Source organism: Brachyhypopomus gauderio, chromosome 4 (assembly GCF_052324685.1).
Source record: "Brachyhypopomus gauderio isolate BG-103 chromosome 4, BGAUD_0.2, whole genome shotgun sequence".
Taxonomy (NCBI): domain Eukaryota; kingdom Metazoa; phylum Chordata; class Actinopteri; order Gymnotiformes; family Hypopomidae; genus Brachyhypopomus; species Brachyhypopomus gauderio.
The window spans coordinates 18078542-18105405 of NC_135214.1; the positions used below are offsets into that span (position 1 = coordinate 18078542).

At 44.0% G+C, this 26864-nt stretch overlaps 1 protein-coding gene across 1 annotated transcript in view; it reads right to left on the minus strand.

Moving 5' to 3' along the window:
- The window catches only part of chn1 (chimerin 1), a 39027-nt gene that overhangs the window by 7985 nt on the left and 4178 nt on the right, over positions 1-26864 (minus strand). Inside the window, exons 4-8 of the mRNA XM_077002821.1 lie at positions 20538-20569; positions 20317-20430; positions 17810-18098; positions 1977-2054; positions 1-45 (exon numbers count right to left, since the gene is read on the minus strand). Coding sequence (XP_076858936.1) covers positions 1-45; positions 1977-2054; positions 17810-18098; positions 20317-20430; positions 20538-20569 — 558 coding nt within the window. The remainder of the gene's footprint in view (positions 46-1976; positions 2055-17809; positions 18099-20316; positions 20431-20537; positions 20570-26864) is intronic.

Consider the following 26864-nt stretch of genomic DNA (forward strand, 5'->3'; position numbering starts at 1 on the left):
GTTAGCGCAGTATTCACACCAGTGTGGCCCTCTGAAGGTGTGAACCTGTGGGGCCGAGACAGAGAGCAAATACGCAGGTTAGACGCCTCGAGCAGACCCCCCCCCCCCTCAGCCCCCGCCACCCCCTCCCCCGCTTGCTGGACCTCAGCCCCCTGAATAGGCAGGACGGTTATCTGTGAGCAGGACAGGAGACGTGGTAAATGTTACTCCCATCGTAGCTCCGCTCAGTGTTCAGTAGGGAGAGACAGAGAGTTATAAACAGAGTGAGTGAGTGAGAGAGCGAGAACACGAAGGAGGAAAGAACAAAGAAAGCAGCCGGAAGCACTCAGCGCGGGCCAGGACGGGGCCAGGAGGGGGCCAGGCGCGGGCCGTGCGAGCAGCTGGGACCTTTCCGGAATGCCCCTCACGGGCAGCGAGTGCAGCTCTCACACCCCACTTCCCCCCTGTGCGCCAGGTAACAGCTCGTCCAATCAGACGGCTTCAGTGGGGATCTTGAAGGCAGCGGGACTAGCCTCAGCCGCTACCGTGGAAATCAACGATATTAAGCGCAGCTTCAGTGAACAGCGAGTGGGAGCGCACAGCCAAACCCGTGGTGCTCTCACACACACTCACTCACACACACACACACACACACACACACACACACACACACACACACACACACACACACACACACACACACACACACACACACAGAAGAAACAGAGAGGGAAGGAAGGCAAACACACCATACTAGCAAAGGTGTTAAAGTGTCGAAAGAAAAAGTCTCATTTGCACAATTTCAAAGAAATTTCGAGTATGAGCGTAAAGAAGCTACACACAGCAGGAAAATGTTGTGTAGAGAACGTAAAAACATGTTTGTCTCATATAAAGATCAAAATGGAGCTGAAACTGGAGTTATGTTTACTCTGTAACATCATTTAGGCCTTTGTCCTTTCGGCCCAATTGTACTTGACAGCTTATGAAGTTTACCATTAGAAACATCCTGTGAGAGAGAGAGAGAGAGAGAGAGAGAGAGAGAGAGAGAGAGAGAGAGAGAGAGAGAGAGAGAGAGAGAGAGAGAGAGAGAGAGAGAGATATACAGGGGAGGGAGAGAGAGGGAGAGAGATATACGGGGAGAGAGATAGACAGAGGGAGAGAGAGAGAGAAGGAAAGACGGAGAAGAGAGATAGGAAGGAGAGAGAGAGATAGGAGGAAGAGGGAAGAGAGATGGGGGACGGGGGGGGGGGGGGGGGGGTTCTCCATAGCATGAGCAGTACACCTGCTTCCACACTAGAATTATTCACCGAGCAGACATGCACATGTTGACACACACACACACACACACACAGAGGAAAACATATAAGTGAGAGAGTGAATTAGTGAATAGGAGAACAGGCTATATACAAGAAAGCAGGCAAGCAGGAACGAAAGGCCAAAGAGGCAGACAGATAGAGGAATGTGCAGGAGACCACGGCTGATAACACGTGTGCGCAGGTACAAGCAAATACACCACCATACTTGTACTGCCCTACAGCCCCTAATCTCTCCATCTACAGCACAGCTCCCTCGTGCAAACACACACACACACACACACACACACACACACACACACACACACACACACACACACACACACACACACAGTTTTTAAACATACTGCATGTCAAGCAGCCTCATTCTTCTAACCTTCATTTGAAACGTCAACTCTCACCAAGTCAATCAGATCCAACTCACCACCAGCCTGGAAACCACACACAGAAACACAGACACACACACACAGGCACCTTTGGCGTTTGGTCAGTATCTGTGAAACATGAGAGCATTTTTTGGATTTGGTTTGGTTAAACCCCCTCCAAAAATGCTTTTCTGAAGCATTGCTCGTCTTCACATGAAATCAAGTCTATTCTCTTCATTTCCACCCTTCGTGAGCAACAATGACGCATCTACTCGCACGTGAGTGTTCACAGCACCGCTGACCTGGAGGAAGGTCTTACCTTGAAGTTGTGGACCTTCTCGTACTTGGGTGCGCGGTCGTTCTCCTTCAGCGTGGCCCTCCGCACCAGCGAGGTGAGCTGCGAATAAGCAAACAGTTTGAGGGGCTGCCAGAGGGCGGCGGGCGGCTTTTGGGGCGTCATCCTTACGCCCAGCGCGGCCGCCAGCAGCTCTTGTTCCTTGCCCTCCTGCTTGGCCTTGTGCACCAGGGACTTATCCCTCCTGCGCAGGGCGTGCGACTCCTGCGAAGGCATGACACCCGGCGGGCTGGCTGGTTCCGTGCGGTCCGGGGGGGGCGGGGGAGGCAGGGGGGCCGGCGGAGAGACGCTCCGCTGCCGGACGGCTTCGGGCAGCGGGAACGCAGGAAGAAAAGAAAGAAGACGACGATACCTCCCCCGGAAGGCTCAGAGGGTTCCCGTCACACCGCGACCGTCCCGCACTGGGTTGCTGACAGGCGGGGGGACAGGACGGGAACGGGAGCCCTCAGAAGCCAAACGCGAGCAAAACGTAGCGCTTCCCTCCAGATACGACAAAACGAGGGGGGGGGGAGAAAAAAATAAGTTCCTTAAGCCGAGAACAGTGAAGTCTTGAGCTGAATGGATGCAAAAGATAGCAGGTTCAGGATTTGAGCGTGTGTGTGTGTGTGTGTATGTGTGTAGTCCCTTAGTCAGTCTCCCTAGGCATCTATATGTAGATGAGATGAGTGGTTCAGTTAATCCTCTCCTCTCTGCAAGCCACAGATATCCTCTCTGGAACACTGCCTCAGAGAGAGAGAGAGAGCAAGAAGGAAGGAGAGAGAGAGTGGGAGAGAGACAGAGAGAGAGCGAGAGAGAGGGAGGAGGATAGCAGTTGGGGGAGGGAACTAGCGACAGTCGCCCGGAATTGCACAGCTCAAATCAGCCAATCAGAGCAGAGCTGGCGGGGGCTTTATCGGCGCGATCGCTGCGCAGCCCCCCTCCCCCTCCCCCAGTCGTGCCCCCAGAGCAGCGCGTAAGGAGCGGCGGGTGGGAGGAGCGTGTGGCGGCAGCAGACGCAGGAGCGCGGAGGAGCCCGAGAACAAGCGTGGGCCTTTAATGGCCAATGAGTGAGTCATCCATCACCTCAGAGCTCAGCGCCAACGCTGCAAAACAGCAGCGGCGGGACGACGTCTTCCCAGCTCACCGGCAGCTCACCGGCAGCTCACCAGCAGCAAACCTGGTGGTGCATCACCAGCCCTCCATACTTCTCATACATCCCACTACGTCAACAGCAGGATTATAAAAGAAATACAAAAAGGTGGGAATGAAGCGATCTATTAGCGTTGTGCTCCCCCAACTAACCAACAGCCAGAAGACACGGATGTAATCTTGAACCTTAGCATCAGGGCAGAGTGGAAACCCTTGACGGTGGTCAGAGATGGGCCTGCTTCATGTGCTCACTGCGGTGTAATTAAATCTGCTTCAGCACAAAGCGGAGGCCGGGACACAGTTTCCTGCCCCCTCCCCACCCTATTAAGGGGTTATGCTAATGAGAGGAAGTGGGACTGCACTCTCCAACACACACCACAGTCCCGGACTCTCCCTCGCCATTAACGGACCGGTCTGATGATTTCTCAGATCCTAAGAACCCAGCCCATTATTATTGGTGTGATTATTACTATAGTTGTTATAGCACTCATGTTTGGGTTGGTAATTTTTTTGTTATGATGGTAATATTTTATAATAATGATAAAAAATGCAATGTAACCCTGCCACAATCAAATCAATACATGGTCTCAGGATGCCTTCATTTACAAATTTTATCAAGAAGCTATACAACCTAATGACATGGTGGACTAGGAGATCCCACTAATCGATCCATTTCCCTTCACTGCGTCCATAAATCACTGTCTCTCCTCTAGCAATGAATCAATTTCACACCGAAATCACAATTTAGAAGGAATGCAATTTTTAAAATTATAAGATCACAGAATTTAATTATACATACAGCGCTGTGAGGATTTTTAATAAGTCTCTTAGTTTCAAGACAGGAACAGTAGCTATAGTTCTAATAGCTTCAGTGTAATTTCATGAGTCTTTTCAAGGTAGAACAAGACGAGTTTGGTAGTTGTTGGTTCATATGGAACATGAATAAGCAAAAAATCTCAAATACGGTAACAGTACTGAAAAATTGCAAGTAGGTATTTGCCAAGTCTTTAACTTTAACCCTCTCCTGGAGCTTCTGACGTGAATATCTTGGTGCTACCAATGTCTGCCCAGTCCTACCACACCAGGCACAGGGACGCCATTACCAACCCCTTCCTAATCTCAAACCAGACAGCCAGGTTCATTCCTGCTGTAATCCTATTTAATCTAGAACCCCTACAGCGGAATACAGCCCATATACCATACCACTAAATTCTGTTTAAAGTAGTAAAGCTGCTGATCTGGGCAAGGCATAATTCAGCCGTGACCCCAGAACCCTCTCTGTCAGATACGCTCTAACGGTCAGAGAGAGACTCTGAACACAGCGAGGAAGGTTCTTCCTCTCGCCTCGACTCTTTGGAGTCCAAAGAAAGCGATTACTTCCCCATCCTCCCCCCCTCCCCTTTCATTGTGACATTTCCTTTCTTCTTCGTATGATTATAGATTCTTCCAGACTTGACCTCCTCTTAAGTCTGAAGGAGCTTGTCATGCCTGTAAGACACACACCGCACACACTCCCTCAGAGCATTTCCCTCTAATCAATACCATAAGAGTCCACTAAATCCAGCCTCCACCAGTTAAGGCTCCCAGTGGTGGCCAGGATGAGAGAGCGTTCCGCCTGCTGCTTCGCAGATCAATGAGCCGAGAGTGGCCAGGCTGGCCGAAGAACGGCTGGAGTCCGGATGAAAGGCCGGCGGAGCAAATCTCTGGCCGAGCCGGTCCCGCTGCACACCTGGAGCCTTGCTCGCCGTCGGAGTGTACCCGCACTCGGCGGGCCCGGGCAACGCCCCCCACCGGGCACGCCCACGGTTCCTGTTGCCCCCTGGCGAGCGACCGCAGCAGGCATGCCTCCTCCCCTGCACCCCGGCCTGACTGGGGTTCAATAGCGTCGGCCGGCTGTTCCCTGCAGTTCCGGTGTCTGCCTCTCGGGAAGGGGCTGCCTTAAGTCGCTCTGCTAATGGACGGTGATTGATCCAGCCGTTCCGCAAACGCGCCCGGGGGTGGGGTGGCTCTCGTAAAGGCGGAATGAGCCGGAGTGCTGTGAACGCCAATTTCAGCTTTCTTTGAAAGTGAGAGAAAGCGCAAGTCCATTTAGTCGCGTAATTGCTGGTTTGTTGGCTAGCAGTACACCTGATGGTTTAAGATTAGCTTCACAGATGTAGCCTTGAGATTCAGCAGAATCTGATATGGCCATCCACATATTCAGGGTTGCTGCTTCATCTTCAGAATCTGACATATTTTCCCTTTTACTTCTTTATTATAACTGCTCTATTATAATACGGGATGACCGATAAGAGGGATGGGCCTCAGATAACAATCAGGGTCAAAATCAGAACATCCACTACATGGAGTAATGCTACGGACCACCTGAGAAAGGTCAAATAATGATTCTGTGGTATATCCATAGAAGGTTTCCAGAGACACAGAGAGAGAGAGAGAGAGAGAGAGAGAGAGAGAGAGAGAGAGAGAGAGAGAGAGAGAGAGAGAGAGAGAGAGAGAGAGAGAGAGAGAGAGAGAGAGAGAGAGAGAGAGAGAGAGTGTGGGGGGGAGGCATTACACATGTGAGCAGCTTAGAATGGCATTATATAAAATTGTGACTGCGCTGATGAAATAAGCCATGTGACCTGCTTGCTCTGATGTTAATTTTCACACTTTCTGGGGCATAGACACACACGTGCAGACACACACACGTGCGCACACACACAAGCGCACACACACACACACACACACACACACACACACACACACACACACACACACACACACACTCTTCTGTGCCTTTCCCACAGACACTTTTATTGCTAGTAGCGATGGAGTGTGGATGCCATTTTCTGTAGAAGTATTTCAAGTAATCACTGGCATACTGCACCCATATATATCCAGACTGTATCCACGCACATGCATACACGTGTTCCCTCTTGGGGCAGATAATGTGAGTTGGGAGTTATGTAACATTACATAAGGCGTAATCGTGACATGCAGTTGCAACACAGGACACTGATCCTTATGCTAATTCTGTCCCATCAGTCAAACTGCAGATGGCCAGAGGCGGTCCGGATGGGGGGTGGGGTCAAGAACCACATCTTTATCCTCATGATCATGATCATCATCATCACCAACGTCCTGCAGCTAAGGATCGTGATCAGCCACAATGGGTCAGGACCAGTCCAGAGAGGCCCAGCCAGGGAGAGGCTCTGTTACTATAGCAGCACTCTTTATATTCTGCACATAGCCCAAAGGTCTCCACTTATGTAAGAGAGAAGGAGACAGAGAGAAGAAAAAGACCAGAGAAACAAAACAACCTCCTGATGGCTAAAAAATAGCCACATGTAAATGAACAGATCTGTAAACTGAGGATTCCGAATGCTTCAAGGAATTAAAGATAATCTCAAATGATGCAAATTGTATATTTTGTTCTAAGTTCTAAATCCAAAAAAATCACAAATAAAAATCACAAACCTAATTAGTGGTTTAAAAACTATCAAATGCTTTTATGCTTTCTGGTATCCTGGTATCTGCTTAACACTACATGTTTACATCCCATCCCATAATACTCGCAAGGCAGACCCAACAATGCTTGGTGCAATATGACATTAAATACTGCCATGTTTTCAGTACTGTGCATAACTGATTTCTACTTTAGACAGTTTCAGAAATGTATATTGCATGTATATTTTGTTTCTACATGATGATGGATTACAATAAAGATCATCAAGATCTTACGAAATACCCAAATGATCCATTCTTACAGTCAAAACAACTAATTTATTTTAGCTTTAGCTTAGTCTTGTTTACACGTGGGCTTTGGACAGCCGTGCATGTGTAATACATCTTACAGAATAATATCTCTGTGATTCTGCTTACTCTGCAAGGAGACTAGAGCAACAATTAAAGCCTGGGTCTTTTCCACACCAACAGATTATCAGGCACTGTCTGCAGCCTGGACAGTGATAAATGAGGTGTGCCTATCATATAAACCAAACACACACACACACACACACACACACACACACACACACACACACACACACACACACACACACACACACACACACACACAGGAACATGCAAAAAGGAACATGCACAATCCATATGATACATGAGCTAACACACTGAAAACCAACATTACAGAAATTAGGAGTTAGTTCCTCCTTAAGCTTCTTGAATGATATTATTTCTGGTGGAGAAAAAATGTTTGTCAAAATAACAAATTGTGAACTGTGATTATGCGCAAGGGTTTAAATACTCCCCAAGCAATGACTTTAAACCATGCAGCAGTCAGCAGTGCACGTAAACCTGCAGTAGCGGAGAATAAGTGATGTATTCGCCCAGTCCAGGTACTGAAGTGCTGAAAGGCTGGCAGAGCTGAGAACACTCTGTCCCTGCCGCTGAACCTGGAGTCACGACAGTGGCTGCGCTAGACCCCCCCCCAACAGGGTGCTGCTCAGGCAGTGTGTGTTACGCAACGCGGACGCACTCCTCTCTCCGCCGCGTGACGGCCGGGAGAACAAGGACACATATATAACAGCAAACTTTCCCAAAGCAGACTCACGCAAGGGAGACAAACTTCGGAAGAGGAGCAAGAGCAAGACAAGGTTAGAGACAGAGAGAGAGAGAGACAGAGAGAGAGAGAGAGAAACAGTGAAAATAAGAGTCGCAGTATCACCTTCTGAGTGGCTTCTGAAACCCTGAAAGTCAGTACAGTAAGTAAACAGCTCTTCTGAATGCTGCTCACTGATGAAGTACTGATGTGATCGATAAAACAACTCAAGTAGAATGCTGAACGGGTGTAAACAGCCACTGGCCATAGGGGGGGAGGTCAACACAGGAATAATCACCCAGGCAACACGGCTGCACCTTGACTGACATTTAATGGGCGGCCTCAGCGGAGGACACTGCACTCAGTGAGACGTGTTCATGCTGCAGTATTTAGGACATGAGTGGGTCGGTTTCATAACTGCCACAGAGCCAATTAAATGGTACTTGAAAGGGAAGAAGATGAGAGGTGAGGTGCGGCTGGCAGCTCCTAACGGCCCACTTACACCAGGACAGAAACCAGAACATTCCTTCCTCCATTTTGTCTGTAGCCAAGTGGAATGGCAGAGAATCTTTCTTATTCGAGTTACATCAACCAATCAAACCGATTAACTACCGATCACATTACTACAGGGAGGTAATGGTTAAGCCTTTCGTAGTGGTAAGGCAGGAGATTCAAGGTTAATTTGAGCTTCAGACCGTTAAGGTGTTGTTGTTTTTGTTTATCTTTTTGTTTATTTTTTCATTCTACTTGAGCCAATGTGTAAAGGGGCTGAACTTGGGCTGGACGACCAGCGATTTTAACCGTGCAAGTCCACACTCTTCAGAACACTACAAAACATCTAGAAAGTTCAGCAATGAATCACCACTTATGATTCCATAAGATTATTTAAAAAATAAGATGAACACCGGCATCGTGTTTCCGTGCGTGCTGAATTTGCGCAGGTGGACCAGCATCTGCTGTGAAAGGGCTCCGTTCCCATAGGAACAGCGCTCGTGCGCACTTCCGGTGAGTAGGACGCTGTGGTGATCTTGTTTGCTGAAACCGGCTGAGGGAGCTGTGGAGAAGCGACGCTGCCGCACGCGCACGACGACAACAAAAACGTTACATATATATAAAAAACTAAAACCACTGCTAGCTGCCCGTTTTCCTCGCGTTGCTTCACACCCACACAGATTTTAAACACATCTGAAAACCATATCAAACGTTCCCACAGCGGCCACTCAGAACCTACGTCCTCCATTGGATGCGTCACGGCGGCCCATTGAGCCGGATGTTTGTTTACCGAACCACGCACTGGGGCTTCAGTGCACTCAATACGCTAAACAACTCACATTAATACAGCGTCAATGTCCCTCGCTCAATATGACAATCAACAGTGTAGTGGAGATTTGCTGTGTTGTGGATCTGTAAAGGAAGCTTTACATTGGGACGTGGAGTAAGTTAATATTATGATTTGGAAGGTAATTATGATAAGAAGCGTGTAACTGTCAGGCACGCCAGCCCAGAATCACTGGCCAAGTTCAGCCAATCATCATTGATTTTGGTAGCGCCTTCAATCATCCCGCCCACCATATCATTAAGGGAGAAACGTGAGCAAGACTTTGTAGCCAATGCGGAAGTTGACATGCACACGCGCACGACGTCTAAAAAATGGTTAAGGCTTACTTATATAATACCAGGTACAGGATGTATGCAATAAAGTGCTCAGAATTGTGTGATGCCATTAGATCCTTCATGACTCCTGGGAGTAGTCCAGTTCAACATATTCATGAACATTTAAAAAGAATATAAACCAGTCCAAGAGCTTTGGGACCAATCAGGTGCAGCTTGTGAGGATCTTCATGAAATGCAACACACAGATTCAGAAGAACTAAAGCAGCCAGGCACCCAGCTTCCATATTAACACTCACATCATTCAAACTGAAGAAGTGTTTCAAATAGTATGACAAGAAAACAACACTGAAAAAATTAAACAGACCAAAAAATTTACTGGTAAAGAATTAACCAGTTAACCAGAATTAAGACTGTTAACTGAACAGATGCTGCCTTCCATTTAACAGGAGAAACATACTCTCTTCATCTCAAATATGCCTCAAACAATTACAAACGTTTGAACCACTCCTCTGTTTGAACCACTCCTCCGTGTGAACCACGTCCCATCCAACCTCAAGCTTTTCTTCACGCAATAGGAAGGAAATGTAATGGGCTCATCATATTATAATAGATCAGTCAAATACAGGTCCCCATGCCAACAGTTTCACATACCATCCAATTAAAGGAAAAAAATGATTTTGCTATAAAGCTGTGCTTAGCAAATGAAAGTTCATTCAATCGTTAGGTTCTGTCGATTATTTGTGGAGCGATTAGTATATTTACTACGAACACTGAAACCGAACAACCACACTGTTGTTCAAACATTCAAATATCAGTCAAAATTTCTCCGTGCGATATGAATTGTGATGCAAACATGTTCAACAAGACTGATCTACACCATCATTACACAACCAAGAGTTACAGCCTTTTTGGGTGTTGTCCCAATCAGACCCTGTTCACACTGTGTGAAATGACAGTTTCACTAGTGTAGCACTGTTTTTTTAATCCCATCTCACATTACTGTCAGCCAATCAAATGAGTTCAAGTGATGGAACAACTGAATAGGAGTGACAGCATTAGAAGGCATCAGAACTCACGAGCAACTCAAACACAACAGACACGCAGACCTTTAAACTTTTCAAATTGAAATAAACTCCAAGCAGAAGTGTGTTTGTCATTTGTCAGAGTCACTTCAGGAATGTCAGCCAGTGCTATTAAATCAAAAACGGGCATGTGGTTTACCTTGTCCAAACGTTAGAACTCAGAGAGAGATGGCAGAAGAGCAAGTTGAGAAAATCTGGAGGACCCAACTGCAGAGCAGTGCGGTGCTGTGGTCTTACCTAAGAGTTCACTCAACACACTCAGATCTCTCACTTTGTCCCTTTTCTCCCTCTGGTAACTAAGGGAGATCAGACTCTTATGCAATACCCAGCACAATGCTGGGATGACCGATATGCCAATATATTCACTGAAAAGTAGATCAAAACCCACCGGCTAAACTTTGGTGTGGTGGCCGGCTGGCATCTCGGTCACCAGAATGATTTAGGTTTGTTGGATCATGTGATTGCCTACATTGAACACTCACCCAGAACATCTAAGATTTCAAGATACTAAAAAATAAAAAGAGAGAGAGAGGGAGAGAACCAATCTCTGTTAGAAGAACTAATCTCTAATTTGCTTTTTTCTGCCTTGTGTGATGAGAGTATCACAAAGCAATAACTATTAATTAACAAATGATTTTTGTGCAGCCCTTACTTGCTGACGTGAATAAATACTTGGATGTATTGTCCACTGTTTTACAGTACTAAACTATTAGATTATGAAAATTGTAAATCTGCAAAAAGCTTCTTTCTTGGCTCCCTTGGGCCTCAAGATCAGATCCCAAAGCTCCCAAAAATCATTGTGTATTACTTCACAAAAGAATCTAGGAATATATCATTATTCAGAACTAACCATCTTAAGGAAAGCTCCAGTGCAGATATTTTAATATCTATTTAGATATATTTAGAGCTCAGAACTCAGTAGTATTCATTTACCCTAACCCAGCTCCCAGTAAACCTGCACCACGTATTCAGTATTCCTAATGGCTTAAAAGGTATTGGGTGGCAGGGCTAGTTTATGGGCTGTCTGGAGTGGGTGACAAAGACTGGCTTGATTTAAATCAATATAATTGCCTACATTTCAATTACTGATTCTTTATAGATTGTCATACAAAACAGACCTAACTTATGTATCGGACATGTAACGAATGGACATATATACTGGAACACAGCAATTATGGAGACTCAATCAGCTTGAACAATCAACAGTGAGTTTGAAAGAAGCATTTGTTCTTCAAACTTACAATTCCTGGCTCTCTTTCAACCAAAACTCCGTTTTATTACAACACAAGATTAACCCGACCTTACTTGGTTGGAAAACATTTTCTGTTTTTCCTGTTTACAGACAAAAAAGCTGGAACTAGACTAAAGAGCATTCCACCGGGACTGCAGTGCATCTGTTTTGATGACCTTTCAGTGCCAAGGGCATGCACATACAACACACAAAGACACGTATGAATAAAGAAGCTTGTCTCTGCTGTTTGGAGAGTACTCCGTACATTAGCAAGGAAACAGCATTTCGAAGGAAGTTAATTTGTACAGGCATCAATGACTGTCAATCAAATGAAGAAAAGGTCATCACTGACACAGAAGGGCTTATCTTGAGCAGAAAAAACCCACATGGCACATGAAAAAGAACCCACTTTGGCTTTTGCTGAAACACTCTGGAATGTTAATCTAATTTTTTTCCCCATTGTGCAAGACATCGTTGAATTTTGTATCTTTCCTCAAAAGGCTCTCCTGGAGTTATTTTAGCACAATAAACAGTTTCGTACACGGATGGGATTATTAAGTCAGGACATTCTTATGAAAGATGCGTTTTATATTCTGAACATGACGGAAGGAGGGGGATTTTCCACAGGTCAGGGGCAGATGCTGCAGACAGTGCGTGTGTCTTGTGATAATCACTAATGAGGAGGTGGAAGATGTTTCCCACCCCCCTGTTATATGTGAAATACCATTACAACGCTGCCTCTATTTGATTATGCGAAAACATACCCTACTGTAGCACAAAGCTCGTCATGAGATGCCAGGAGTGTAGTAACAACGATCCTAAGGTTGCGATGCTTCTACAAACCTTAAAGTCTCCTATTCCAGCCGTTACGCTGACAGATATCAGGAAAATGTGCGACGTTATAATTCTGAGTCACTCTTATATGCCCCTCACTCTTGTTTACAGGAGTCTTTGTTTGCCAATAACTGTTCCAATAACTGCAGTATTATTACTGTGATCATGCTGCCAATGCTGCCTGCATATGGCTGGTTTCAGTATAACTGAGGATTACTGATATTATTGGATAGATGAAAAAAAGAAAAAAACAAAAACAAAAAACAGAACAAAACACATTCGCTTCTTGCTCCCCCCCCATATTAGAGGCAAACCTACAGGGACTCAAAGCAATTTACACTGCAGAACAGGTCACCTCTGAGTCAACACAACCTATAAATCACTCTTTTATTAGTCTTCTCTCGTCAAACACAATGACATTTCCAATGGGTATATCTCCATACCAGTTATTTTTTTCTCTGCAATAAAAAAAAAAGATGTATAGTACACAGAAATGCGTGGAAAATGGAGTGGAAAAGGGTAAAAATGCAAAACATAAAACAAAATTGCAGGATTTTTTGGTGGCTGCTAAGAGGCTGTGGATAGCAGCTCTTAGTATGATCACAAAACTGAGACACTGGCTCAAAGCTCTGCGTGAAATACATTCAGCAAGTTTAACAAAACAATTCAAATCAGATTGCTCTAGAAGGCAAAACACCAAATTAGAATATTTCTGCCATCAAAAAAAAAATACAGTTTTCATGAACTGAAATGTTTATTTGCAATTGCTCCCGCCCTAATAATTCAGGCTAAGAGCCATAATGATGACTCTCTGTAATTAGCGTGTGTTTAAAGCCATGCTGATTTGCTTTTTAGCTGGCTGATTAATTGTGCCATTTAGTTTATTGTGTGTGGGTGGAGCTTATGACAGCTGTGGCTCCTCTCCTCATAGCTTTGATGGTTCAGAGGAGGACAGACTCTAACCAATCAGCAGGGCACTGGTGGCTGTAACCAATCAGCAGACCACGGTATATTCTAACCAATCAGCAGAACACAAGGGACTGTAATCAATCAGCAGGTCACGGTTGGCTTGTAACCAATCAGCAAGGCACAGGTAACCAATCAGAAGGGCACAAGGGATTTAGGGTGAGGGCTTAGGTAGAAACCACCACATGTTGGCTACTAACACACCACCAGCACATCACCACATGATGAATACCAGCACTTTTGTTTTATGTTTCAAAAAAGTTAAAATCATGAATGTTTAAAAGTGCAAGATGCTATTTGACATAAAAGTTTGTAGGAAAGAATATTAACTTAAAGGAACATAAAGTTCTCTACTTTCTCTGCACATAGCCTACTAATTCACACAAACACAGCACATCACTTCATAAAGCAAGAACAACTTGTTCCTGCAGGTATTTTAAGCTCCTTCGCTAAGGCGAGTAAATACATAACTTTCAGAACTGGAGTTTGGGGAAAAGTAAAGTTCACTAGGCAGTTGGTAAAATGTCATGAGAATCACATCCGAGGGAAATGCTTTCTAAACATTAAATCATGGGTGATGAGAAGAAGGGGAAATCAGGAGGATGAGATGAGAGATGATCATGTGCTAATGATCCCAGAACACTTCTTCAACTGGTTCTTCACCTCTTCTGGTTCCACACTTGCTCTCTCCATCTCCTCCCAAACCAGAGAGGGTTCTGAGGCTATGCAAGATGTCTGGTGCCAGTGGGTAAGAAAAAGAACCTGAAGGAGCTTAATCTACACACCTACGGCACTAACGTCCCATCCAGTGAAGATGCTGGAAAGGCTAGTTCTCAGTCACTTAAGAACTCGAGGTGGAGGGGAAGAAGGGAAGGGTGGAGGAATACGGGTGTCTGAGAAACAGCCTTTAGGAGAAGCATCGGCTCCAACAGCTCAACTCTAGGGAGGCAAAAGTGGTGGCGGATGTCTGCAAGGACGCAATGAAAACTCCAAGCAAGGTCGTGACGACAGTGAAGTTATGCGGACAAAGATCTGGGTGTTCATCTGCATGTTGGGCTGGGGCGGCCAGGGAACAACAGAACAGACAGAGCCGACTCTGGAGGTCCACTTGTCTACGTGGCAGTCTATTACGCACATTCTGTGAATCAGCAGTGTCAATTGTTATCTTTTATGTCGCCAGGGCAGCAGAATCACCACGAGAGACACCCACAGACTCGATAAGATCACCAGAAAGCCTGACTGAGTCCTGCAGCTCAGACCGGACGTGGTGGGCAGGGAGGCATAGAGGGGAATTCTGGCCAGTGATTGGGTGATCATTACGAAGCCCACACACCCAGCAATTACTGCGCAGCAGAGCACCACAAACAGCAGACCCCTTCCGCCTCAGTGCAGGAGCGACTTCCTGTTTTCCTGCAGCTATCGGACTGCATAACACCACTCATTCCATTCACCTGCACCTAATCCTGTCGTTTCTCCAGCCTCCGCTGGACATCTGCGCTCAATGGTTATTCTCATTACCATCACTGTCGTATCTCACAAGCAGCTGTCTGTATCTTCGGATGGACTCTCTGTACAGTGGCACAGCCCACAGGACACTAAGTACATCTGTCTCCTTTTTGGCACATCAGCATATTGGCACAGAACGTTCTGAGTATGCTGTACAAATTCAACACATCTCCATGTTTACAAATCCTCAATCTCATTATATGAATCTCTTTATATCTGATACTTATTACACTGTATTCCATATAAACATACACACTAGCCTTTTCACAGGATTGTTTATTTCCCGCTGTTCTTTAAAACGCTTTCCTTTTCCTTCACGTTTACTTCTTTGTTTTATAGGATTTTACTACACTGGCTGTCACGGTATGTTATACGGCTGCAGTAAACACCTCTATATCCCATCTGGGATCAATAAAGTGTCATCTTATATCTGCTCATAAGATGCTGATCACTTTATGCCAAGAGATTCAATCTCATTACTCTCCACCCACACTCCACCCCTCACATCCATGTACTGTATGTATAATCACAGTTTACACAAGTGTTATGGTATTAAATTATAGTGACATAAAAACATCCCAGTACAGTTCTTTTTTATAAAACTCCTTTATGGTTATGGCTAGGGGGACACACATTACATTAGAACAATTTAATGTGTTATTTTCTGCGTAGTGAATCGGTTAGTGGGAAGAGCTGACATCAGACCCCAGACAACAGGTGAAGACCTCTAATAAAATGGCTGAAGTGGGCCAGGGGAACCAACACGCCTGCTTCATTCCCCCTCTGTCCTCCTCTGCTCTGGCTCCAGCTGAGCAGCTGGATGATGCAGATAGAAGAACAGCAAAGTGAAACTGTAACTGTCAGCAACACTCATAAGCAAGCTTAATTAATATACACTTTTGGCATTTGAGGCCAGTTTCTGCATATTTTAATCTTATGATCTGACCTTTCCTGCACTTTTCCTATACAAAAAAATCTAAAGAGTTTTGCAAAGAATAAAAATAATACAAACCCCCTTCAGAGTCCAGTAACAGCTGGTGACACAAGGCCAACAGAAGAAGTGAACATGGGCTGGTGTGTGATTACAACCTGCTGTGTGAGACCGGACCAGCTTCTGTGAGACTATGTGAGACCAGGCCAGCTTCTGTGAGTATGGGCCTGCTTCTGCGAGACTGTGTGAGACTAGGCCGGGTTCTGCTCACACTCCAGCTTTTCCATGAACAAGGATGAGATTCCAATTGGCTTTCTGACCCCCAGGAGAAAGAGATCATTTTACACCTGCACTTCACTTGACTGTCAGTTTTAGCATAGATTTTAAGGTTCTGTTGATGGTTTTTAAATGTCTTCATGGCCTTACTCCACTTTACCCTAGTGATATGATGGCTCGATATGTTCCAGTCAGGTCTCTCAGGTCTTCAAACAGTAATCTACTGGTGATTTCTAAAAGCCAATTAAAGATTGGTGAGAGTGCATTTAGCCACTATGGCCCAAAGCTCTGGAACTCTCTTCCTGAAGAGCTCAGAGGCATTTCATCCCTGCACAGCTTCAAGAAGAGTCTCAAAACTTTCCTGTTTAGATCTGCTTTTAGTTAAGAAACTCTAATGGTAAATTATTTTATAACCATCACATTATTTTACTTAATTAAATTCTATGTCCGTTCTAATTAATTTAATAGTTTTCCATCTTATTTACTTTATTACATTATTTTATTTTTTATATTTTATGTCTGTTGTAATTATGTTAATAGATTTGCCATCTTATTTACTTTATTGCATAATTTTGTTTTAATTAATTTATTTTAATATTTGTCATTTTATTACATAATTTTATTATGTTTGTTTCCTTTTTATCTTTAATTTCTTTTAATGCTTTTTTTCTTAACTTTGCTTCCTTTTAATGTTTTTTTCTGTAAAGCACTTTGAGTTGCATGAATGAAAGGTGCTATATAAATAAAGATTATTATTACTACTACATGTTTTCAGGCTCAATCACCTACCTAGCTAACTACATTTAAATAGCTTTACTAATTTAGTCCTGTTCTATGTAATGAGATACTATATAACATGACTCTTGTTTGTAGTAAAAAAACCTAGAGTGTTATTCCCTTCGTCTACCAGGTTACATTTAGTCTATTTTGTGGAATCGTTTTGAGACATATTGCATCATTTATCTTACCTGTGATAAAATCGCTTATCACTTTATATCATGAGTAAGCTAAATGATCTTTAAATGTAGCAAACTAGCTAGGTATTTAGACAAACGAGGGGCTTAAAAACCCTGATTTAAAAATCCCATTTAGGACAACGTATTTTCTTTCTAAATAGCTAGATAAGGGACATTATTAATAAAGCTACTAAAGTCCAGTTCAACATAATGAGAAACTGTATAACTGTTTATGACTAAAAACCTAGAGTCCCTGTGTAAAATAATTAGTCCAGGAACACTTCCGTTGTGTTGTGACTGAATTTGCAGCACGTTTCTGAAATGTAGCGTGCGCGTTGTCATTTTGATGAATTTTCTTTGCACATTTGCAGCGTGTCAATTCAATTTTGCAGCATGGTGGGCTTTCAGGGCCAATGTAGCAATTCAACGTGTAGCCTGATGGCCTGCTACGTCATCAGATCGCTTTCGTTGGCGGCACTACTTAAGGCAAGAAATGGAAACGAACGTTTATTGAATTCTATTCAATGTCTTCGATGAAAAATGTCTCGCGAAACAAATCGAGATTGTTTCATCGCCCAATACTACCACGACATCTCAACACCACGAACACTGTCCGTCTCTCTGCTACCATCTTGCTGTCCGCCTCCCTCACCCCCACCACCCCTCTCGCTTATGTCCCACTGTTTCTCCCCCTCTAGGACACGTAGGACACGTATGGGGTGAAAGTTCAGCTCACCCTTTCCTCTAGGTTGGCGTCCTCACTGGGCGGTTCTCGCCCGTCAGCCACGTCTTTGCCAGTGGGCATGGCCTTCTTGGGGGCTGGCTCACGGTTCAGCGTGGTGTAGCCCACATGCTCGTAGATGGGGTTGATGGTCATCTTGGCGATGTACTCGGCTGCCTTAGTCTCGATGTAGAGCGTGATCAGACCGTCCGTGACCAGGTCGTGGATGGACTCGAAGCGCTTCTCGCCCACAAAGTGCTTCCCGTCATAGTAGAGACGGAAGTTCCGAGTCTGGTTCCCGAAGCTGCTGAGATGAGAGGAGAGGCAAGGGAGAGACTGAGTTCTGGAGGAGGAGGATAACGACGGGAGAGTGGGAAGAGAGAAAAGAGAGGTAAAAGAGAGGGAAGAGACAGAGCAGAGGCAAAGACCGAGCCAAAATGTGGCAACGGGCGAAATATTTTCCAACAAAACGGTGACTAACGGCCATCTGTTACAGCGGAGCGTTCGGTCTCACAGCTGGGAAGTGCAAGAACATCATCCTGAGCTTTTACACACACACACACTTGCACACACACACACTTAATAGCACTGCCCATATTGGCTTCCTGGACTAAAGCACTTAGTGGCTGTGCAGGATCCAGACCAAAGCTAATCAATGAGTAGATGAGAAGATGGCTGGATTCTGCTCTTCAACCATCACAGCCCAGCGGAGCCACAGGCTGCAGAGCTGCAGGTTTGAAGCTCAGCTGTGGTCATGTGGTAACAAATGGGCGATAATACAGTTTAGGTTTTCTCCTTTCATTCAGTCAGCGCAGTGACAAACTTCGATTTTCAGGCATCAAAGCCAAACTGAAACGCAAAAGATTTTCTCTGTCAAACCATTAATATTGACCGAAAGTAACAGACTAGCAGTGGGAATTAATTATGCAGTATTCTACTTAATTAGTCTTAAAGAATATCAATTCCAGTTTATCATGCAATCAGTGTCTCCATTATGTGAAATTGATCAGATAATTGAATATTGATGAGGCATAACCTTATCTGTCAATGCCAAGTGTGTACTGTGAGGTCATAGATGAAGAGCAGGCTATAATCACTCATACACACATTTAGTCAGATAACACTTCATACACTGCTGGATAAACGAGCCGCTATGTAACCACTCCGGAAGCAATGAAGCTTTATTGCTCAAAGTTGTTTAAGGCAGAGTAAACTCTTTAAAGCTTTGTGTCAGTCAGCACTGTATTCTCCAGCATTATAGAAAGTCATTGAATTTTGAGGAAAACACTGAACTATGCTGTTGAATGTTGTGATATGGCTTCCTTATTTCAACCCCCAGTCAGACTAGTCTACTGAAGTAGCGGCCTCAACACACTCAATGGGTTTCCTGTGTGAGTTGAGTTACACTTCCAGAGTGAGACATACACACGCACATCTACACAGAAACATGCGCAACCCCCTCAACACAGACACAGACACGCACACACCCCACCCACACATGCACGCAGAGAGAAACACACGCGCAGAGACACACAAAGACACACAGCTCCGTGCACATGCATGCACACACACTCCTTTCCCAATTAGATGAGCACTTGCAAACATTTAGGAACTAGGCTAAACAGACCTCTCTCTAATCCTGTTTAAGACAAACACACACAAACTGCAGCCCTTCTGCCACACGCACACGCACGCACACACAAACGTGTCCACCCCCGCGCACAAATACGCTCATAGACACACACACTCCCAGGATGTGACCTGCAGCTCCATAATCAGGCAGTTTTTACACCGAATGACTACAATCCCAAGCCAAATTAAAAAAGATTATCCTCTTTATCTGGCATTTTTAAATTCACTTATAGATATATGCCTCTTCCAAGAACATGCAGAAAGAATATAGAGCAAATATGACACAGACATTAAGCTGGGTTTTAGTAACTGAGAAATATGATAAATTAAGACATTTCACAAACTCAGTTCACACCGTTTTCAACTGTACAGGCCCATGTACTCAAATCCACATTATTTATAATAAGTAGTCAAACAGTCAAAGCAGCATAAAGAAATACCTCATGTTTTAAAAGCTAGTGAGATCTTTTAACATTTACATCGGATTTCTACAGGATCTACAAAATAATAAGCTCATGGCTTACAAATGTGTTTGTGTGTCAAATAATTATTACATTTTTTTTCTTTTTACACTCAAAAATGAGACTCAAATCATAAGAGAAGCTAGTGTGTGTAAACACATTGAAAGTCCATCCCCACAAAGCATTAGACACCCCCTACCCCCACCCCCATATTAAATGAAGTGGGCAGAATTATAATGGCTAGTTTTGCATTCATGGTTTGCCTCAGGATAGCTGCTCAGAAGCACTGAAAAGATTTAGACAGGTCCAGTTCTATTATAAAACTTCAGATTATAAACCATGAGGAAAAGTTACAGGAATGGAACTGTTAAGAAAAGAACATATAAAGACAACAAGAAGGCCCAAGATGCGAAGAGGGTGGTGTCCTACCGTAAGGCCAAGGTGTAGGTGCCCGGCTGCCTCTGGCTTTCTCGGATGAGGTAGCTCCCCTCGGCCATGCTCAGAAGACGATCGGCTTCCTCTCTGGAGATCATGCCATGGTACCTGGGAAGCACACATGAGCCACGTCATATTCTGTCATGTCTCAGAGCTGCGCAGAGCAATTTACTAACCAGGTAATAACAGTGCACTGGACAGGCACAGGAACTCACTCTCGCCCATAGTATTTTGGCCTGTTCTCAACCTAAAAGACAAAAATGGAGATGAACAAACAAAACATCTTTAGGCAAACACCGAGGTAGCAATGGCCATAAAGATTCCTCATAATATCCAGAGTCCTTTTTCTATCTTAAAAGGATGTGCTAAGTACCAGCACCACAGATGATTAACTATCAACAGTTAACACTATAAATTACACATTAATAACAGTTAGACTACATGGTAAGCTACAGAGAAATATTTAAACACTTAAGATCTGTCAATTGGAAATACAGTATATTTAGAAACATGTTTTTGCATCTCAGTGTAAGCTATGGCTGCTAAACAATACGGTAGCAGAATGAGGTGTATATATAATTCATGACAGGCCGCCACAGAGAAGGGCTTAACTGTAAATGGGCTTTTTCAACATTAGCATAATAAAAGCCCCAACAGCAAGGCTAGCCGTTTAACCTTGAGCCCACTGTGAGCTGGCCGTCGTCGGCGAGCGCATGAATAGAGAACATGTGCGGATTCAGATACTGTTGGCTCATTTGCAGCCTTCTCTGTATGCACAACACAATTATATACTTGACGCGCGGGTCCGCGCGGCGAAAATGACGTAATGTGGCTCCGCCCGTGCGCGAGGGCCTCGTGCACCTCTCGAATTTTGTAACTTCGCGCGCGCGCCGCGCTTCAGCGCGATGGACAAAGTCATGTTTGCCGGGTTCATACACCTTTATAAGGTGGAATTAAAGCACTTGTACGTCACTTTAAAGGTCCATTTCAATATTTCCCAGCACGTTAAACTTAATTAAGTTAAATATTTATACATATACTCCAAATGAATCGAAATAATTCGCTTTTTTATCACATTATTTAATGGTTGTTTATTTGTTTATTTTCAAAACGCCCAATCTTAACGTCTTCACGTTCGCTCATGTTTCATCCTGGAATTACAAGAGGCTCGTATTTGTTAACGTAATTTCAACATTTTTAATGTACTTTAGCCTAAATTCCAGCACTTTTCAAACCTGAAACACAAAGAAACATAAAGATGCGTCAGGTAAATGTTCATTCCCCTTTTTTGAGGGGTGTTTCTTTATACTACCACATATCGTTTCGGACAACATTGCAAAGCCATATTTATGTTTGATGCCTGGTGTTTATAGGTCTCTGGTCAGGTAAGAATGTTTGGCTTCACTAGCGCTACAACAGGCGCGCGCCCGCGCGCGTGCACACGCTGCGCTTCGTCTTAGTATATTGATTACAGCGTTACAGAGATGCTTGGCAGAAATTAGGACATTTCTTCTAACTACAGACGGTCTTCTGCTTCGAGCCCTGCTCCGGTTTACACCGTGACTAAACCCACACGGCGGTGTGAACCCCGTTTCGTCCCAACACGCTTACGAGGTGAAAGGGAGCGAATAAAAGGGACGGCACAAGTCATTCGCTCTTTTATTACCAGAGAGGAGGAAGTTAATGAGGCGATTGCACATTCTGGAAAAAACGATAAAGCAGGAAACAAAAGGAGCTATGTAGGGGCGATGTGTGTTAATGTTATACAGTAGCAAGTATGTGTGTGTGTGTGCGCATCAGATCAAAGACAGTGAGACAGGCTACTCAAGACTGAAGAACCTAACAAAACACGGAGCATGACTTTCTGGGCTTCTGTGTGTTGCCTCACTAATGTCAGCTATGACACACACTCACCCACTGTAACAGGAATTGGTATGCACCATCTCACCCTGTACATCAGAAGTAGGGCTGGGTATTGATTCAAATTCCAAGAATCGATCCGATTCCGATTCTGAAGATTAAGAATCGATTTATTTCGATTTAATCCGATTTAATCGATTCGATCCGATTCGATCCAATTCGGGGTTTAGTGTTATTAAAAATGTATTTATTTGAGCTGTTTCCTGACTATGTACAGCAACATGTTAAAACTAGTATTATATCGATATTAATCAGCAAATAGTTACTGGTAGTTGGTAGTTACTGATGGCTGGAAGACTGGTGAAAAGGGTCATCATAAATCTACCTTCAAGAAAGGTAATCCAGGACAATAAACAGAGGACATCTTTGAGGTGTCTATATCTGTAACAGTGGACTCCTACTGGGACACTAACCAGTGCATTATTATTATGATTGAAATAATTAAGAAGTCACCCAAAAGCTGTTGCTACCAAATGCATTTTTATTTTAAAAGTGCTCACACTTAATAAACTGAAAGTATAAAATGTAAACGTGTATTTTTCTTTAAAGTGAGATTATAAGAACAGAACTCTCACGTTACGGTCCCCGACCCCTCCCTGTTGGGCGTGTGTTAACGTTGTCTGCGTCTACTCGTCTGCGTCTGTGTATCTCCGTGGGTGCGGGTGCGTCTTGTGATAATCCTCACCTGTGGCTCGTCTCGTCATCACGTGGGGTTTGTGTACTTAATGTGCGTTCGCGCAGCGTCCTGTGCTCGTTGTTTGAGTCACACATGTTCTATGTAAACGTGTTTTATGTGCGCTGTCTGCGCTTCGGTAAATGTAATAAACGTAACGATTTGGAAAGTGCAAAGGATTCTGTCTCGTCCATCGCCTTGCGCCCAACGTTACAAGAACATTTTTAACTTTTTAAAACTGTAAAAACACTGGGTAAACTGTCAGTGACATGGACTTACTTTAAATAGTCACTGACACTGGATAAACTGTCCTTCTGTTTTTAGATTGCCGATTTGACTATCGTCGTTACCGTCACTGTCCGACGCCATGTTGTTTTACAGTTAGTTAGACCGAGCACGCCTGTGTGAATTCAGTGACGAGGCGGGGGTAAAAGTTCACCAAAAAAAAAAAAAAAAAAAAAAAAAAAAAAAATCGATCTTTGGACGTACGAATCGATTATCAGATCATCATATGCGAATCGATTCTGAATCGGAAAATCGATTTTTTCAACACAGGCCTAATCAGAAGCATAAACAGACCCCCAAATCCAAATGTTTTTACATACATGAACTGAACGGGGGCAAACACACTGCACTTTTGGTACTGCACTGATCACCTGACTTGTCAGAGCCCAATAAACATATCATTTTTATGGAACAAATGTGATTTGAGGAGAACACACAGGAATAGTACTACTGATTTATTTATCGTTGCTTATTTATTCATGTGTAAACTGCAAAGATGTAATATACATGAAGTATCTCTGACCACTGTAGTCCAAACCTGCAAAACATGGGGTGGCAGTGTTTGGGATGGGGAGGCAGTGTTTATGGGTAAATATATCAGCTTGATACACAGGAGTGGAGGGGGGGGGGTTATCAACAAGAAAATATGACTTAAGGTTTCACCAAAATGGGTCACGCTGTGATGGCTCAAGGGGAGAGATGTACTCATGCTCCCCCTCCTTCACTTATTCCCTCACTTGTTCCCCTTGTTTGTAATCTCACTCCTCATCTCCCTCGTTCACTCGCCCATTCTCCGACCCTCTCTCTCTCACACACACACACACACACACACACACACACACACACACACACACACACACACACACAAAAATAACCCCTCAACCTTAAAACCTTAAATCCTGCCATATGAGGTGGTCTGGATGAACTCTAACCCCAAGAGAAAGACGCTGCATGGTGGAGATGTGGAACCAAACTGAATGTCTACTGGACCATGTCATGAGCTCATCACTTGGAGATCTCTGCTGCTCTCATGAAAGCTGAACAAACTGCCTGGACCTCATCACGGGGACGGGGCGGATCACAACACCACAGGCCAGGCCAACCCCCCACTTCCTGAGAACAGGCCCCACCCCTTCCCAAACTAACCCCAGCAGAGATGAACTGCGCCATTCCTCCCTCCACATTGCTGTCGTTTCCATTGAGGTGACGGTGCGTATAGTCTGCTGTGGTTTAACATCATCTGATTATCAGAACATCACACAAATGAACAAAATAATAAACTCAAAAGCCTCCACAGTGCATTCTAATGCATTAATCTGCAGTGCTGGTTACTGCTATGGAGATGAACACCGAGCAACACTGGCTATTTTCTCATAAAACGCTCATTAACAGTACAGCAGCAAGCTACTGTGGCAACTCCCTGCACAAAAACACACGTTTGATTTAGTCCAAGAGCTTATTAACAAGCCCTTTGTGAGATGAATCAGTTACGCTGGTTCAAAGAAAATACTAAAGCACGGGTCACTGTTGCCTCTAACGACCAGAGATAAAAACAGAAAAAATACCGACCATCATAAAAATGAAGGAAATATCAAGCAACCGTACAAAATTATATTAAAATTGACAGCAAAATTGATTTTTTAAAGCCATTTCAAAGTGCTAATGCCCTGTAATAGCACAGGAAACATCGACTAACCATATTCAACAAAGTAGAGAGTAACCCAATTACTAAACCCCAGGACAAAGTCTACACCCTTACACCCTGCCTTCACCCAGACCAGATGATGGAAGAGAAGCCAGAGGAACCCAGACGTCTGCCCCGACCAGACCTCATAAACAAGGCCACATCAGCCCTTAAGGGTTTAGACAAACACCAGACCACAGGACCTGAAGATCCACCGCTGTTTGTGCAGCAGGAGACCACAGATTCTCTAGTCATCTTATTCTCCCATTATGTAATTTTAAGATAATGGATATCTCTGCATTATAATCTGTTTTAATCACTTTATAAACTTGTTTTGTAATGTACTAAAAAAACTATATTATTATTATTATTATGATTATCATCATCATTCTCCAGATGCTGCATAAAAAAGGATCACCATCCAATCCACAAAGATTAAGAGTGCTGAATTCTACATGAATGGCCATTCTCCAGTTCTAGATTGTAGGGCTCTTAGGCAAACGGTGTTAAATATATGCAGCACACAAGGCAGATCATGCATGACAGATGGGGTTTACCCACAGCATACAGTAATGGAAAGAAATGCATCTGTAATTGCAGCCAATTACTCAGAAATAGACAGCAAATATATTGCTTCAGTAGCCTTAAAGGCTATTTTCTTAGCAGTCTGGGATGGTAGACCAATCACTGAACAGTTTTGCATAATAAACCGAGGGATGTGAGACAGTGGATGTGCAGGGTTTGGAATGAACAGAGCGGGAGAGCTGGTGATGAAGGTTTGCTTGGGGTACATAGGCGACATATTAGCATATTCTGAATGAGATGCAAATCGGGTTTCTCCAGCCTGGTTTGGAGGGATTATACGGGGTTAAATCTCTTTCCACAACCCCGTCCGCCCAGGGGAGAGTGGGCTTTTCAATAAACAGGCTTTTATCCATGCGCTTGGCCTGAAATGGCCCGAAACAGGACCTTAATGACCCCCCGAAAGGGGGAGGGGCTAGTTAAATTCCCAACATGCACTTGAAGACACAATGTGCATTAATACGCCTTCATGTTCATCCTTGACTAGTGTGCGTCCAGACGGCTGAGACAGAGCACTGTGTTAGTGAGTGTGTTGGATGTGATACCAGGTGAACAACTGAATTACACCACCAGCAGGAGAACAGCTCACTGTGCACTGCACAGCCTCTAACGATCATCTCCCTTTGTTTGGGGGCATCTCACACAAACACTCCTTTAAAACTCTATTGTGCCACCAGTATAAAAACAGAACCTAAACCACAGCATTTTCCCTTTCCCAGTGACTATTAATTTGTACAAATTCAGTCTCGGAATTGGTTTTGTGTGTGTGTGTGTGTGTGTGTCCATGGTTGGGGGGGGTATCAACTTTGCCTTGGGAGGGGGTTGGATTTCTGCCTCATCTTTGAACACATCTCACACTGAGGCGGTTTCAGCTATCTACCACAGCCCCACCACCCAGCCTGGAGATTGATAATACAAATGAATAATTCAAAGGCTTTACCTTACGGTTTCTCTAATTAATACTCCTATCCGCCTGACTAATCTGGTTCCGCTGGGAGCGGGAGGGGGTGGCAAGTTACAGATCTTTCACTGTTATTCTTGCTGATGTACTGTTAATATTGTAGCTAAACTCAGAAGGGAACACGGAAGAGCAGTCAAGATTTTTATTAATTTCAAAGCAAATTAAATATTTCAAAATATCACACTAATAGTTATGCACTTGTGCATTTCATCTAAAGGGGGATAAATGTTTACAGCATGTTTGAAACGTAAAGGAATTCCGATATCAATCGAAATGAGTAATAAGACTCCTTTTCTCCCATTCCTGATGAACTTTTACCACCTGGCTCAACGCTAGCACAAGAAACAACAAATCAGTCTTTAAAATAATCAACATTCAGTATCTTCACAAAGTATGTCCGTTTTTTTTCATTTATATATTATTTTTATTTATATTAT